The sequence below is a fragment of the Dendrobium catenatum genome, unplaced genomic scaffold (genome assembly GCF_001605985.2).
Source record: "Dendrobium catenatum unplaced genomic scaffold, ASM160598v2 fragScaff_scaffold_1117, whole genome shotgun sequence".
In the NCBI taxonomy this organism is placed as follows: domain Eukaryota; kingdom Viridiplantae; phylum Streptophyta; class Magnoliopsida; order Asparagales; family Orchidaceae; genus Dendrobium; species Dendrobium catenatum.
The window spans coordinates 1,723,529-1,739,999 of record NW_021319579.1 but is presented as its reverse complement, the minus strand read 5'-3'; the positions used below and the strand labels follow the sequence as shown (position 1 = coordinate 1,739,999).

Genomic DNA, 16,471 nt, shown 5'->3' with positions numbered 1-16,471 from the left:
CAACGTGGGAGCAAAGGGGGGATGTCGCCACGGGTCAGAGCTAGCTTGTGTTGGTTTGGAAGGCGGGAGCTGTGTCGGATCGTGAGAGGTGTCTATCAATGGCATGGATAGGGGCTCGGGCAGTCTCAGTCCGGTTGAGTGGAGCGCAGGCTAGGTCGCGGGTCGGTCACGTAAAGCGCAGGAGGCAGGTTTTGGGACACAGGCGAACTAGGATGGACGCGGGAGCGAAGGTCGGGCTGGCCGCATGCTTGAGCGAAGGAGGTCGATTTGCCGATATGGGCTGGTTGAGCTAGATTCACTCGTATGGTTGCCAACTAGTGGAGGTTGATTCACCGGTTTAGTTGACGGCTGGTGGAGACTTCAAGCATCATCGACAATCTATCTTTATCTTTAGTCTCCCCAAAAGCATCCAAACCACGATCGACGTCAAGTGCTATCTTCCTTCATCTATGGTCAACCAAAAGCTCATTGCTCTTATACCAATTAATGTGGAGAGATAAATAAAGAAATGGAGCAAAAAAAAAAAAAAAACAAACAACTCTAATAGGTCAAAACAATAAAACTGTTGGAGTTCAAAAAAAATATTTTATTATCTTATATCTTCCTCCTACAGTTTATATAGAAATGCAGAAGAAAGTTCTAGAAGATTCTAGAAAAGGGTTTAAAATAGATAACTAATCCTAAAGTATATTCTTATGATGCACTACATCACATCAAAATTAAATTAGATAGTAAAATTCCAAATGCATCAAAATTTTATACTACATTTATTTTTCTTCAAACCAAACATAAATATTCTCAAAATTCTTGTATTTGAAATATGTAATCTTATTTTATTTCAAACCACACAACCCTTTAATGACTTTTCTCCGATTTGCGGAAAAAAAAAAGAAGCTTAATCGACTTAGTTAATTATTACAATTATAGCATACTTGCAATATAACTAATCTTGATGTTAGTACAGAATAGGGAGAGCTTAAAGCTCTTCCTAGTAAGCTTCAATTTATATGGTAGAATATAAAATAATTACATAAACATGAAGAAGGTTTGAAACCAATGCCTTATAGTTGACTTGGTCCCAATTCTTTAATTTTTACTTGGTTCTAATTCTGCATTATAAGTATATTGAATCCAGATAGAGACTTGAGAATTGTAAATATATTTTTCTATTGTTTTATAAGGGAATTCAGAAGATGATAGCATATGCTGAGGAAGCAGCATGAAGAGAACAGAAGATAAAAAGTCATAATGCAATAATGACATAAAATTTTACAATAAGTACTGAGAGTTTATGGAAGGCCTTGAGCACCATGCTAATTACAGTGGATGAAGCTTGTGTAAAATGACTTGAGCACCATGTTGAGGCTGAAGGGTTAAAATGGTATAGGGAGCATGGGTATAGGATGGGGACAACTCAACTGAAAAGCGTTGCAGAATTCTTGCCAAGGCCATTTTAGCTTCTGTCAGTGCAAAGCTCTGGCCGATGCAGATTCGAGGACCCCAACCAAATGGGAAAAAGATGAGTTGGTTCTTGGTTGCCTTTGAGATTCCTTCAGAAAATCTCTCAGGGTTGAATTCTTCAGCATCTTCACCCCAAAACTCTCGACTATGATGGAGAAGGATGATAGGCAACAGAAGTTGCACTCCAGGTGGGAAAGTAAACTCTCCCAGCTTCATTTGTTTGTAAGTATGTCGAAGGAGTATAACTCCCGGTGGATATAATCTTAGAACCTCATAAAAAATCATAGTCACCTGCAGGAAGAATATCAAACCAAATAATAATCTAAATAATCAGATTCCACACTTAAAAATCTACACAACATGCAAATTGTCATAGAAAAAAATGATCCCATGTATTTTCTTTCATTTCAATCTAATAATTCTATAGTTAAACTAAATAACTTCTTATTTTGAACATATGCTTCTATATCCTAACACATTTGTTTATCAATATATTCTGATTCAAATTTTTTCGACAACAATAAGAGCCAACTCTGAAAAAATAGTTAATGAATCAAGGGCCTACAACCACAAAAATAAAGGATTTTTTTTATGCTTCAAATGATTAATTAAATAAGAAATTTCGTGTAGATGAAAAGCAAAAGGTACATAGGTGCTTACAATCTTCAGCCGGCTTAACCCCTCAAAAGTCGGTTTGCTTTGGCCAAACACCTGCAAAACCTCGTTTCTTGCTAGATCCTGCCAGTTTGGATGCATGCTGAGCACGATCATGGTCCATGTAAGAAGAACTGATGTCGTCTCTTGGCCAGCAAAGTAAAATAGCTTGCACTCCTCAATCACATCTTCTGTAGTCAAACTAGCATCTTGCAGGTGATCTCCTTCTTGAGCATGTCTTTTGTTTGATTCCATCAACAAGCCCAACAAGTCATCAGCCTTAGCTTCACCATTTTTTATTGCATGCTCTCTCTGTTCAATCATACTTTTCAGTAATGCAGCAACCTCCTTGTAGATTTCATTTCTTCGCCTGTTCTTTTGGGTGGGTATAAATCTACAACTCAAAAATGCTGGTTATATTCGTCCAACTAGATGTTAAGATCAACAAAAACTAAAAAGAACAAATTTTCACCAAAATAAATTAAATTTAACTCTATATAACTTTATTTTATTTTATTTTTTGAGAAAATTTAACTCTATATAACTATTCCTTCTTATAGAAGAAATAAATGTGAATTAATTCAAAATTTTCAAATACATTATATAGATCTTTGAATTTAAAAATTTAATAAAATTATCATCCAATTTGGATTATAACATTCATGATTTATTTCCAAGAAAAAAAAACATAAAATCACATAAAGTTTATCAATCTCACATGTTATTTTTGAAAATGTTTTAACTGAATGTATTATTACATCTATCTACTCCTTGATAAGTGGGAAATAAAAGATATTTTTTTAAACAGATCATCTCCTCATACAAGCTGGAAACTGACTTCTATCCTTATACTTAATTTAGGCTCATTTGGGGTGGCTTTCTTTCTACTTTAAAACAGCTTCTTAGTACAAAAATTAATTGCACTACTGGAAGAACAATTAAGTTAAATTTGCCTGGCGTGTATCATATGAACAATTTGTTGGAGTTAAATTTCTCCAGGCTTGGTAGAATTGATATAGAATCCTCCTCCCTCCTACAAACTCTAGCTTCTTCAGTTATGATTCTTTGTGATCTTCTTTGATGGCTCTTGTGATTCTCCTCCTGTGCCTTTTGTTGTGATCCATATAGGAGTTGCAAGAGCATCATAACATATGGTCTAACAAGATTTTTGGCTTTTTATTGGCAAACAATTTGAGGCCATTATAACTTATTTATAATAAGATGAGGGATTGATGACCTTTCTAGTGTTGTGATTTTTTTAATGTTGATTTATATTATCAAGGATTATTTGAAAATCAACTTGTTTGATTTTAAGGGGTTATTTTACTCAATGAATATTGAATCATTCCAATGGGATTATTTTCATTATATATTGTTGGTCTTTGGCTTGAATAAAACTCATTCCATTTTATATTTTAAATAAAATTTTATTTGGATTTGTTGTTCCTTCTAATTCCATGAATTTAGCCATGATTAAGTGTGGGACTCGAAGGTTTTTTAGGAGAGTTTCTTCCCTTTATATAAGCAATATATTTGATTTGATAGCTTCAATTCTTCAACTTTACACTATATCATCAAAATAAGCAATCAAAACTCCGTGTGGGAGGTCAGTGCTCTGGACTTGGATATTATATGAACTATATAATTGATCTTTTACAATCTAACTTTTAACAAGCACAAGATTTTCATTTAGTAGATCTTTTATGGTTCCATATTTTTAACCATAGCTTCTATTAGAAACACTTGATTTTCTTAATATATACTTTTTTATTTTCGCTAAAAATAATTAACAATTGCTAGAAATCAAGAGTTTGTGATATGTGAATAATGTGTTCGCATGATTTTTTGTATCATACTAGGAATGAAAAAAAAAATTTTCTAGACCCGAAGATAACTTGTAGCATAAGGTTAAACAACTTAAACAATATGATAATTATTTCCAAAAAAACTAGCAAAAGAAATGTACCTAAAACCAGGAATATACAAATTCCGAGCAGCCTGGACCACAAGTTCAGTTTGCTCTTTCTGTAGTTCAAAAATTCGTCGACCCTCTTTATAGCTACTACCAAATGCTGTTTGGGAGATGACATCTGCAGAAAAATTTTGGAATTCGGACCAAACATCTATTTCAAACACACCTGAACTATCAACCAACTCCTCCCATCGACTTATTAGCTCATCACAACAAGCAGAAAATAATGGCATCATCATCTGTATGAACACAACAATGATAATGTAACTAGAATGCCTAAATTTCAATTCCTTGAACTATGAAAACTTCCTACCACAAGAAAAAAATAGTACCTTCAACTTCTCAATATGAAAGGCTGGGTTAATGATTCTCCTATGCTTGGCCCATTTCTCACCTTCATAAGTTGCGACCCCCAGAGTTAGTAGTCTTCCAATTGGCGTTGATCTTAGCTTCTCAAAGTGACCAAATTTACTAGAAAGAATGTCCTTTACAAGCTCAGGATCCATGATGATCACCCTAGGGCAAGGCCCAAACCAAAAGAATGTCGCCTTATTCTTACCTGTATATTTTATTTCAACCACCACATAAAATAAAAAATAGGCCTTGAGATTCCAAACACCCCCTTAGAGAGATTTACATACGCACCACAGATTTTTTATGTATTTATATGTTAACTCCATATTTACTTATTTATCGTTTACTATTTTAAAAAATTGTATTTCCTGGAATTCACCTCAATCCAGGTTTGCCTCTAAGCCTATTTGAACAAGAGTTAGATTAAGCCTAAATAATCCCTGGCTTAAGAATCTAGTTTATTCAAAAATCACCCAAATAAAATATTATTAAAAAACTACACATATTTAAATATAAAAATCAATCATATGATAATTAAGTAATACATAAATTTTTATGATGAAAAACTAAGAAATCATTAAAAATTATTCAAGATTTTAATTAAGGGTGATAATATTTGTGAGGATTAATTATGATACTTTAAATATTAAATAAACTTCAATAATTATAAAAAGATTATTACAAATTTATTAATATATAATTAAAATTTAAAATACTTGAATTGTAAAAATTTTAATGATAAAGATAAATTAACTCATTTTGATTTATTAACTATTAATCAAGATTTTAATTAGCTTTAATAATATTTTATATGCATTAACTATGATAAATTTTAAATAATTAATAAATATATAATTAATCATAATTAACAAGTACTAATTTCTTAAGATTAATTAAAATTTATTAATATAAATATAATTTTTTTTTTATTATTATTATTATAGTTTAATAACTAGTTAGAAATAATTAATTAATCGCATAATTACTCAAAATAATAAAACAGTAACTAAAAATCATGATTAATAAGAGTTTTAATTAAGATAATTCGAATATAATTAAAAAATTTAAAGTATTCTTAATAAGCTAATATTTAAATAATATTTATTCAATATAATTCATATCTAATTACAAATAATGATATCATCATAGATTAAGAAAATTATATTACATTATCCTAATTATAAAATATTTAGGATGGGTTTTTAAAGTTTTTAGTCTATTCTAATTATCGGTTTGGAGATAAATATAATAAATAAATAATATGTATTGCAGTTATCTAAAAAAAATATTTTCAAATATTTTAAAATTCATCTCCACTAAAAACTTGATCATGATATCCTAACAAATTTTTTTTTTCCATAAATTAATCAAATGATTTTTTGCGCTTATCTTCACTCCTTTTATCTATCACCCATCAAAATCCCTCACTGTTTCATCTGTGTTAAGATTAAGCTTGCTAAAAGTTGCCTTCAGCTTACAGTTGCTCCAAAGGTCTACAAAACAGGCCTCGTTCCCCAAACCAAAAGTAAACGAAACCATAAAAAAACTCTAGAAATAGAAACAAAAATCAGAAAGAAGAAGAGATTTACCTCCATAGAGATCCACAGCGCGGGTTAAATGGGGAACGACACGGTCGACTATGTTGTGCGAAAGCGGCAGAGGTTTCCGGCGAGCCTCACCAACGAGATTCCCAATCTCCTTGAGATCACCGTAGGGTAAGCGATACCTACTTCCTCGAATCCCCTGCGCCATCAGCTTGCGTTCCAATCGCCGCGGCTGGAACCATAACCACTCCGCCGCCGACCATCCGACCCAACCCGCCGCCGCCAACGTCGCCGCTGTCGCCGCGAACGCCAACCAATACCCCAACTCCATGTCGCAGCTTCCGATCCGAGGAAACGTGTTCAAGAAGGCTTTCTGGCTTTGAGCTCTGACGGGCAGAGGATCTCTTTATCTCTTCCAGGTTCTCATTCTGTCGAGTAGTGATACTTGTCGACAGTCAAGAAAACGACTGATTATAAAAAGTCCAAGTTCATGAATAAAAGATATAGGGAAAAAAAATACATAATTTAGTAAATTTACACGGTAAGATAACGGCGAATGCAGCCTTCGAAGGCTAAAAAAACTTTTTAAGCAAACGATAAATAATTAAATATACTCTAATAATAATTCGTAATGGTGCATTTCAGTAATCTTATACAGGTCAAACAAGCAAATTTTCTTATTTATTTTACTTAGGGGCCCGTTTGATTTACAAATGGAATGTATACTGTATAATGTAAATTTAAAAGAAATTTAATATGCTTGAAATATTTTAAATCATTTAAATAGGTGTAAAATAAATGTAGATAATTTATTTTCATTTGAAGTAGAAAGAATGTAATATAAAGCTATAATGATAGTAGCGAGTGGTTGATAGCCGCCAACTGACAGCGATAGCAAGCGGTGGAAGTGACGATAGCGAGCAATGGCTAATATGGTAGTGGTGGGTGGAGAACGATAGTAGCAACAGTGAAAACTATCGGGGGCTATTAGCATGTGTTAGGCGATGAAGGATTGTGGTAGGTGACTACAATGTTGGGAAGCTGCTATGGTAGCTAATGGCAGGCTGTGGTAGCCTCTGGCAAACTATAATGGCCAAAGACTGCGTGTGATGATTAGCGGCGTTGACGATAATGATAGAAAATTTACAAGGTTTTGAAAAATTAGTCAAATGTAACGTTTTTTAAATAACAAAATTGAAATAGAAGATGATTTCTAAGTTCTTTAAAAATTTTTTCTTCCTTTCTTTTACTTCAAACCAAACATCAATATATTTTTCAAAATCCTTGTATATGGAATACTTCATCTCTATTTTACTTCAAACTAAATAGCCTCTCAGCATCATTGGAAAAAAAGATTTCTAGATCTAGAATTGATATTGAACTGCCAACACTCAATCTTTTACATGCATTTATCTTGATCCGTCAAGCTCTCAATCAAAAATGTTTGAGTCGAAATTTGGATATATATATATATAATTCACTCAAAATTTCATAACAAATTTCTCTATGTCAATATTTCGATTTGATACATACTAATATGCATCTATAAAGAAATTGCTTTCTTTATTTATAAATGAAAAATGTACATTACCTATAACAAAAGTTCATATGATAATTTTTTATTCAAAAATCATGAGCAAAAATCCAATGATCAGTCATTTAAAGTTAAAGTTAAAAGCCTTAAGTAGGAGTTAAATTAAGAATTAATTTGGGATTATTTTTTTATTACTTTTTAAAGTATTTTATAATATAAAAATATCCAATTTAAAAAAATAATTTACTAAAAAACTGTTTGAATAAGCATTAAGAAATCCATCCCAAACGAAATCTTAGACAGCTTTCTTATTGCTATCTAAGCTGTTTTTTAGAACAAAAAATTAGAAATTTTTTATAGTAATTTTTTAGCAAAAAATTTTTTTGCGAAAGAAAAAGCAGTGGCCAAACTCCAAAGGCTGTTTCAAACGAATTCTGGGATAGCTTTCTTACAGTTTTATGAAGCAATTTTTTAGAACAAAATTTTATAACACAAAAATTTTTGTACAAAAAAATTGTTTCGAAAATAAGTAAGAAAGCTATCCCAAATAAAGTAAAATTTTGATTGGATCAATCTTGGCTTGTTTATTTTTCTTAAGGCAGCATTTTATTATAAAAGTTTATAGTTCAAAAAAAAAATTTAATAAAAATTTATTTTAGAAAATAATAAAAAAATTATCTAAATAATATTAATTGTCCTAATTATACGTAAGTACATCAATTTTAATTCTATATTTTTATTGAGTTGATTTGATCATATCGTTTACATTGTGATCTGTTTAAATAAAAATTGATGGAGAAATATTTTTAGATTATTTATTGTCAATCTTATTGCCAGTAAATTGATGAGTTCTTTTTGAACTAGGATAAAGTAGAATAAATTAGTTGAGCTTGAACTAGGCCAGCTTGGCTTGAAGCCAGTTTTTTTTTGGGTATTTTGCTATACAATGTAAATTCTAAATGCAATTGCATTGTCGTGTAATTGGAGTTCCCCATTGAGCAAATGTTGACAAATATGATTAATAATCAAATGAACTTATTTTTATTTAAAAATTTATGAATGCTACTTTAATTAAAATTTTAAGTTTTCTTAAAATATTTTATAATAATTTCTTCCCAAATGAAGTCATTAGTATGTATTAAACTTCTTTTATCAACTTCATAATTATAAGGGAATCTAGTTTAAGTTTTCATTTTGCTCTTTTAATTATTTCGTAGTGCTTTCGCTTAAATTTTGAAAATTTACATTAGATATTATATAAGATATCACTGATATATTTCAACGAGATTTTAGAAAAAAATTATAATAGCATATGAGAGTCCTCATAAGTACAAGCCCCTATGATTAATTGTTCATTTTTGTTTACAAGATTTCAATTAAGACTAGTTAGTATACTCTGCAGTGCTTAGCTTAACAGCCACTATCAACCCTTTAGCTCACAAACCCAACCCAAAACAGACACTACTAACCCTCTAAGTCACAAATCTAACTCAAAACAGTCCAGTACCAGCTTTTCAACTCATGAATTTAACTCCAAGAGAGAAATTCAAACAAAACAAGAGAGAGAGAGAGAGAGGAAGAAAAATATTGTGACTTGATCCCTCAAACACTATCGTCGTCGCCTCACTCGTCAATGTATAATGCTCGCTAAACTCAAAATCTCAAATCACATTTTTTATGCTTGAGGCATAACAAATAGATCTATGTGCCGCGCTCTTCCTAGCACGGTGGAAAGAAGCTCGGTGTAGTGCTTGCGGCAAGCCAGATAAGCCTTGTGCGCCCTTTTCTTGATACGACAGTTGTTTTACTACCAAATAGCACCACAGATAAATGGTTATGACTGGGGCCCTCTGACTGAGTGATTTTACTATCAAATGGCACCACTAAATTATGATCACGAGAAAAACCCGTATGTTCCCCAACGACTCTAAAATCTTGAGTAATGAATCAATAGAATATAATTTATATGGTACAAAGCCCTTTGTCAGTTAAGGTGGACTCAAATATATCCCCTTAGGCATACATTCATCATAAGTATACAATATACTCTCGGACGACGCAACCCATGGCTACTGACAAGGATCCTTCAATCTGGTTGGGATGACTATATCCTTTGACTAAGTAAACCATGGACCATAATGACTTGGGATAACATAACCATGGGATCTTGATCAGTTTTATCATCATTGCCCCCACCATATGCTTCATGTACACTAATAAAATTTTAATTTTCAATATCAAATTCTGCTGCTACTATACATTGGATGCTACGTATATGTTCAATGACTAGCTTTAATCGAAAGTTTTCTCTCATTATTGGGAGGGATAATTAACTATAAGGCCTTACGCCTATAGGAAACCTTAACTCAAATCATAAAGTCCTCATAAAATGAAAGTGAAATCTCTAGGTAATGACTTATCTAAAAACTTAATCTATTTTTTGAATATTCACCCGAGAACATAAACTCATTAAAACGCTCCTCGTCAACAAACAAAAAAGAAAGGAGTCGCGGTGACCCAAGGGGGCAAATTTTCAGAGCCCACATCACCATAAGCTCCAAACTTGCTTAAAGTTCCTAACTATAGGGCTGATTATATTAAATTTATTTATTTATTTTTCTTATAATTTTATCATATAATTCATTTTATAGCATCAATATTACCTCTTATTGCAAAACCAAGTGCATAGTACATATGACTTCAAGCGCTTGCTTTCTTTTCTAATCAATTATTTTAACTTAACATACAAGAGGTAGATCGAGTATATACTCACAATAAATGAAGTAAATAAGTAGTATATGAACTTAAAAGTATATATATAATCATCTCCATATCCACATATTGACAACAGGAAAAACATTCAGAGAGATAATGAATGGTTTTGTTTATGTACAAAAAGAAGTTTTGGGGATATTTAACAAGCATTAATGAATGTATGTGAAATGTATAGTTTAAGCGTATCATCTCTATATACAATCTTAAATTTAATTGGGTATCATCTCTATATGCTACGTGTGATTTGCTTTAATTATTAATAATATATTGTGGAATGTTTTTATTTATTCGTAGTATTTCACACGGACATTTTGACATGATGAGATAATTAGCTTTGTAATGTTATTAGTTGCACAAATTCCGTGTACATTAAACATACATTATTCCAATAGCTGAGAAATAATTCTTGCCACACCAATCATGAACTATGTTCTTATATAATTGAGTTTAATCATGTTATAAACTACATTAAAACTATTATCATAATACAAAATCTATATAATGTATGCTTGTGTTCAAGTATGAAGCATGTGTTGTCAATAAAATCTTTTTGGATGTTAGTTAGCTAAACATGGCCTCAAAATGATGACTCTATTAGAGATCAGTGAATTCTCATGGGTTTCTTTTTATCTTCCTAGTTTTAGGATGTCGTAGTAAATCATATATATATATATATATATATATATATATATATATATATATATATATAATGACTAATGTAAAAAGGTAATGCCCTTATCAAAAAGATAATTATAAAGATAAAAAGGTAATGCCCTTATCAACTAGCTAATCTGCTACCTAAAAGTTTCATCGCATGCATTAATGGGATGGAATCTATTTATGAGGCTCGGAAAAATAGTTTCCATGTAAAGTGGTGAGTACTGAAGAATGGTGCAAGTGACAACAATTGAACAGTTAAAGAGCCCCAACAAACCATCGCAGAGTTGCACATTCCATGTTTGCCATATAACACCTACAGATAATTCTATAAGATATAACATCTTGGAGCTATAGTTAGTTCCTACTATACCTCCCTAGAATTATTAAAGCTAAACCAGCTAATAACAAAGAGAAGTACCATAGATAAATTCTGAATCACAAAAATCAGATACCTGGGATCACATAAGCTGGTCGCTTTCAAGGCATAGACATCAAGCATCACGTAATATAGCTCTAAGATATCAAAATAGTAAAAACTGTTAGGATTCCAAAAATACATTATTATCTCATATCTTTTTCCTACAATTTATATATAAATGCAAAAGAAAGTTCAAGAAGATTTTAAAAAAGGATATAAAATAGATAACTAATCATAAAGTGTATTCTACTTATCATTCACCGCATCACATCAAAATTGAATTAGATGATAAAACTTTAAATGCATAAAAATTTTTATACTGCAATTATTTTACTTCAAATCAAATACAAATATTCTCAAAATTACTATATTTGAAATACTTTACTCTTATTTTACTTCAAATCACACAGCCCTTTAATGGATTTTCTCCCATTTAATAGCTTGAGGGGCTTAGTTAATTATAACAATTATAGCATACTTGCAATATAACTAATCTTGATGTTAGTACAGAGTAGGGAGAACTCTAGACTACATTGAAGCTCTTCCTAGAAAGGTTCAGTTTATATGGTAGACTATAAAATAATTACTTAAACATGAAGAAGGTTTGGAACCAATGCCTTGCATTTACTTGGTCCAAATTCTTTAATTTTTCCTTGTGGTTCTAATTCTGCATTATAAGTATAATAAATTCAGATAAAGACTTGAGAGTTGTAAATATATTTTTCTATAGTATTATAAGGGAATGCAGAAGATGATAACATATATATGCTGAGGAAGCAACATGAAAAGAAAAGTACATAAACTGTCGTAATTTGATAATGACATCAAATTTTATAATAAGTACTGAGAGTTAGTGGAAGGCCTTGAGCACCATTCTAATTACAATGGATGAAGTTTGTGTAAAATGACTTGAGCACCATATTGAGGCTGAAGGATTAAAATGTTATAGGGAGCATGGGCATAGGATGGGGACAACTCAACTGAAAAGCGCTGCAGAATTCTTGCCAAAGCCATTTTAGCTTCTGTAAGTGCAAAGCTCTGGCCGATGCAAATTCGAGGACCCCAACCAAATGGAAAGAAGATGAGTCGGTTCTTGGTTGCCTTTGAAACTCCTTCAGAAAATCTCTCAGGGTTGAATTCTTCAGCATCTTCACCCCAAAACTCCCGACTATGATGGAAAAGGATGATAGGCAACAAAAGTTGCACTCCAGGTGGGAAAGTAAACTCTCCCAGCTTTATTTCTTTGCAAGTATGTCGAAAGAGTGCAACTCCCGGTGGATATAATCTTAGAACCTCATAAAAAATCATAGTCACCTGCAGGAAGAATATCAAATCTAATAATATGGAGCGTAGCATTGAAAGTTAAGAGAATTATTATATGTGCTTGAAGGAAATTCATTATTAAAAAAAAAAATCTATAAATATGTATCACAATAGGAAAAGAAATCACAACAATCCCATGTATGTGCTTGAAGGAAATCCCATCTATTTTCTTGCATTTCAATTTAATTATTCAATAGTTATACTAAATATCTTCTTATTTTGAACAAATGTCTCTATATCCTAACACATTTGTGTATCAATATATCAATATATACACAACAAGCTTTGAAGTTCGAGATAACAGAATAACCGGATTGGTCAATACAATCGGATTCCACACATATCTACACAACATACAAATTGCCGTAGAAACAAATGAACCCATGTATTTTCTTGCATTTCAATCATTCAATAGTTCTACTAAATATCTTCTTATTTTGAACAAATGTCTCTATATCCTAACACAATCGTGTATCAATATATCCTTATTCAATTTTTTCCAACAATCATGTGTTCCATAGAAATAAGAGCCAACTTTGAAAGAATAGTTAATGAATCAAGGGCTATTTCTTTCCTGCTACAACCACAAAAATAAAGGATTTTTCTTACTTCTAATGATTAATTAAATAAGAAATTTCGTGTAGATGAAAAGCAAAAGGTAAATAGGTGCTTACAATCTTCAGCCGGCTTAAGCCCTCAAAGGTTGGTTTGCTTTGGCCAAACACCTGCAAAACCTCATTTCTTGCCTGATCCTGCCAGTTTGGATGCATGCTGAGCACGATCATGGTCCATGTAAGAAGAACTGATGTTGTCTCCTGGCCAGCAAAGTAAAATAACTTGCACTCCTCAATCACATCTTCTGTAGTCAAACTAGCATCTTGCATGTGATCTCCTTCTTGAGCATGTCTTTTATTTGATTCCATCAACAAGCCCAACAAGTCATTAGTCTTAGCTTCACCATTTTTTATTGCATGCTCTCTCTGTTCAATCATACTTCTCAGTAATGCAGTAACCTCCTTGTAGATTTCATTTCTTCGCCTGTTTCTTTGGGTGGGTATAAACCTACAACTTAAAATTACTGGTTATATTTGTCCAACTAGATGTCAAGATCAACTGAAACTAAAAATAACAAATTTTCACCAGAATAAATTAAATTTAACTCTATATAACTATTCCTTCTAATAAGTTCAGTTGAATCAATCAATTACTCTCAAATAATTGATAAGCGACGAAAGGAACATGAATACAAAAAAGTTTTCAAACGGAAAGCTTCAAGATTTACAAGACAGCCAAGTGTTCATGAATCAAAAGAGAAATAGATGTGTTCAATGTTGCTTCATTGCGAAGAAAAATGATTCACCAATATTCAACGTAAACTTTCACGAAGGATTATATAAGGATGCATTAGATGAAGAAAATAGAACATTAATTTTCATTTAGCAATATATAAGAATCAACTACAAGATCAATTTAAAAATTTTACCAAGAGATTACTTTGTTATTATTTTCATTTCATTAAATATCTTATAGAAGAACTAAATGTGAATTAAGCCAAAATTTTCAAATACATTAGATGAGGATTTATATAGATCTTTGAAGTTTAAAAATTAATAAAATTATCATCTTATTTGGATTATAACATTCATGGTTTATTTCTAAGAAAAAAAAAAAAACATAAAATCACATATAAAGTATATCAATCTCACACTAACACAAGAGTATCTTGTTATTTTAGAATTTTTTTCTAGCTGAATGTATTATTACTTTTATCTACTCCTTCATAAAGTGGGAAACATAAGGATTTTTTTAAACAGATTATCTCCTCATACAAGTTCGAAGCTGACTTCTATCCTTGTACTTAATTTAATTTCTCCAAAAAATTTTATTGATTTCAGTGCATTTGATTTGCTTTAACTATGATACTCTCTAAAATTTTTCATGTGACTTTCAATTAATTGTATAATCTTTCATTGTTTTGGATATTTTAAGATTACTTCTAATAGAAAACTATTGATTTATCATCTGGATGGATTCTCATCAATTTTTTTTTCATTTTTATTAAAAATAATAAATGATAATTAAAATTAAGATGTTGTAATGTATGAATTATGCGCATTTGCAAGACAGTGTGCATCTCATTATAGATTTACATTAAAAATTCTAATTCCATAAAACACTTGATTTTTCTTATATAAGCAATATATTTGATTTGAAGGTTTTTAGAAGAGTTTCTTCCCTTATATAAGCAATATATTTGATTTGATGGCTTTAATTTTTCAACTTTAAGCCATATCATCAAAATAAGCCATCAAAACTTCGTGAGGGAGGTCAGTTCTTTGGACTTGATATTATTTGAACTGTATAATTGATCTTTTAAAATCTAACTTTTAACAAGCACAAGATTTTGTTCCATATTTCTAACCATAACTTGATTTTCTTCATTTTTTTTTATTTTCGCTAAAAATAATTGACAATTGATAAAATTCAAGGGTTCTTGCGATATGTGAATCAAGTGTTTACATGACTTTGTGTATCATACTGTAGGTATGAAATAAAAAATTCTAGACTGGAAGATAACTTGTAGCATAAGGTTAAGCAACATAAACAATATGATAATTATTTCCCACAAAAACTAGAAAAAGAAATGTACCTAAAACCAGGAATATACAAATTCCGAGCAGCCTCGAACACAAGCTTAGTTTGCTCTTTCTGTAGTTCAAAAATTCGTCGACCCTCTTTATAGCTAATACCAAATGTTGTTCGGGAGATGACATCTGCAGAAAATTTTTGGAATTCGAACAAAACATCTATTTCAAACACATTTGAACTATCAGCCAACTCTTCCCATCGACTTATTAGCTCATCACAACAAGCAGAAAATAATGGCATCATCATCTGTATGAACACAACTATGATAATGTAACTAGAAGGCTTAAATTTCAATTCCTTGACCTATGCCAAATTCCTACCACAAGAAAAAAAAAAAAAAGTACCTTCAACTTCTCAACATGGAAGGCTGGGTTAATGATTCTCCTATGCTTGGCCCATTTCTCACCTTCATACATTGCGACCCCCAGAGTTAGTTGCCTTAGAATTGGCGTGTAACTTAGCTTCTCAAAGTGATCAAATTTACTAGAAAGAACGTCCTTTACAAGCTCAGGATCCATGATGATCACCCTAGGGGAAGGCCCAAACCAAAAGAATGGCACCTTATTCTTACCTGTATATTTTTTTTTCAACCAACACATAAAACAAAAAATAGGCCTTCAGATTCCAAACACCCTCTTAGAGAAATTTACATACGCACCACAAAATTTATATGTATTTATATGTTAACTCCAAAATTTTGATATTTACTTATTTATCATTTACTATTTTAAAAAATTGTATTTCCTGGAATTCGGCTCAATCCAGATTTGCTTCTAAGCCTATTTGAACAAGAGTAGGAGTAGCCCACATAATCCTTGGCTTAAGGATCTAGTTTATTCAAAAATCACCCAAATAAAAAATTATTTAAAAAACTACAAATATTTAATTATAAAAATCATTCATATGATAATTAATTAATACATAAATTTTTATAATGGAAAACTAATGACTGAGCTTAGCATTTTATTCAAAGACCTATGTTCATCTAAACTAAGAGAAGAGCTTTACGGAGGAGCGAGGATAACATACCAATCATCCTCTACAAGTTAGAAAAAATATTTCCCCTGAGTTTTTTTTATTCTATGGAACATCTTCCAATCCATCTACCTTACGAAGCTAGAGTTGGT

The 16,471-nt window shown here is 31.3% G+C and overlaps 2 protein-coding genes across 4 annotated transcripts; both read right to left on the bottom strand.

Annotated features, from left to right (window-relative positions):
* Positions 1-1,150: 1,150 nt before the first annotated feature.
* LOC110113799 (cytochrome P450 CYP72A219-like) lies at positions 1,151-6,427 on the bottom strand. 2 transcript variants are annotated; one of them, XM_020846497.2, is made up of 5 exons: positions 6,031-6,427; positions 4,420-4,646; positions 4,082-4,326; positions 2,122-2,509; positions 1,151-1,752 (listed from the first exon to the last, which is right to left on the bottom strand). In XM_020846497.2, exons 1-5 carry the CDS (start codon positions 6,314-6,316, stop codon positions 1,318-1,320), a joined length of 1,581 nt encoding a protein of 526 aa, XP_020702156.1. In that variant the 5' UTR covers positions 6,317-6,427; the 3' UTR covers positions 1,151-1,317. The 2 variants fall into 2 exon arrangements, with proteins under 2 accessions (XP_020702156.1, XP_020702158.1); XM_020846499.2 differs by having other exon boundaries at positions 4,420-4,603; positions 6,031-6,171.
* Positions 6,428-12,154: 5,727 nt separating this feature from the next.
* On the bottom strand, positions 12,155-15,958 carry LOC110113776 (cytochrome P450 CYP72A219-like). 2 transcript variants are annotated; one of them, XM_028698631.1, is made up of 4 exons: positions 15,689-15,958; positions 15,346-15,590; positions 13,370-13,763; positions 12,155-12,686 (listed from the first exon to the last, which is right to left on the bottom strand). In XM_028698631.1, exons 1-4 carry the CDS (start codon positions 15,941-15,943, stop codon positions 12,252-12,254), a joined length of 1,329 nt encoding a protein of 442 aa, XP_028554464.1. In that variant the 5' UTR covers positions 15,944-15,958; the 3' UTR covers positions 12,155-12,251. The 2 variants fall into 2 exon arrangements, with proteins under 2 accessions (XP_028554464.1, XP_020702120.1); XM_020846461.2 differs by having other exon boundaries at positions 13,370-13,757.
* Positions 15,959-16,471: the final 513 nt, after the last annotated feature.

Bases quoted from the DNA above. Each gene is read 5' to 3' on its own strand.
- LOC110113799 (XM_020846497.2), bottom strand. From the start codon at position 6,316: ATGGAGTTGGGGTATTGGTTGGCGTTCGCGGCGACAGCGGCGACGTTG. The intron at 4,647-6,030 runs GTAAATCTCTTC...TAAAATATACAG, and splicing joins CGCTGTGGATCTCTATGGAG to GTAAGAATAAGGCGACATTC. The intron at 4,327-4,419 runs GTACTATTTTTT...GTGTTCATACAG, and splicing joins TTCATATTGAGAAGTTGAAG to ATGATGATGCCATTATTTTC.
- LOC110113776 (XM_028698631.1), bottom strand. From the start codon at position 15,943: ATGTGTTGGTTGAAAAAAAAATATACAGGTAAGAATAAGGTGCCATTC. The intron at 15,591-15,688 runs GTACTTTTTTTT...GTGTTCATACAG, and splicing joins TCCATGTTGAGAAGTTGAAG to ATGATGATGCCATTATTTTC. The intron at 12,687-13,369 runs GTAAGCACCTAT...TTCTTCCTGCAG, and splicing joins GCTTAAGCCGGCTGAAGATT to GTGACTATGATTTTTTATGA.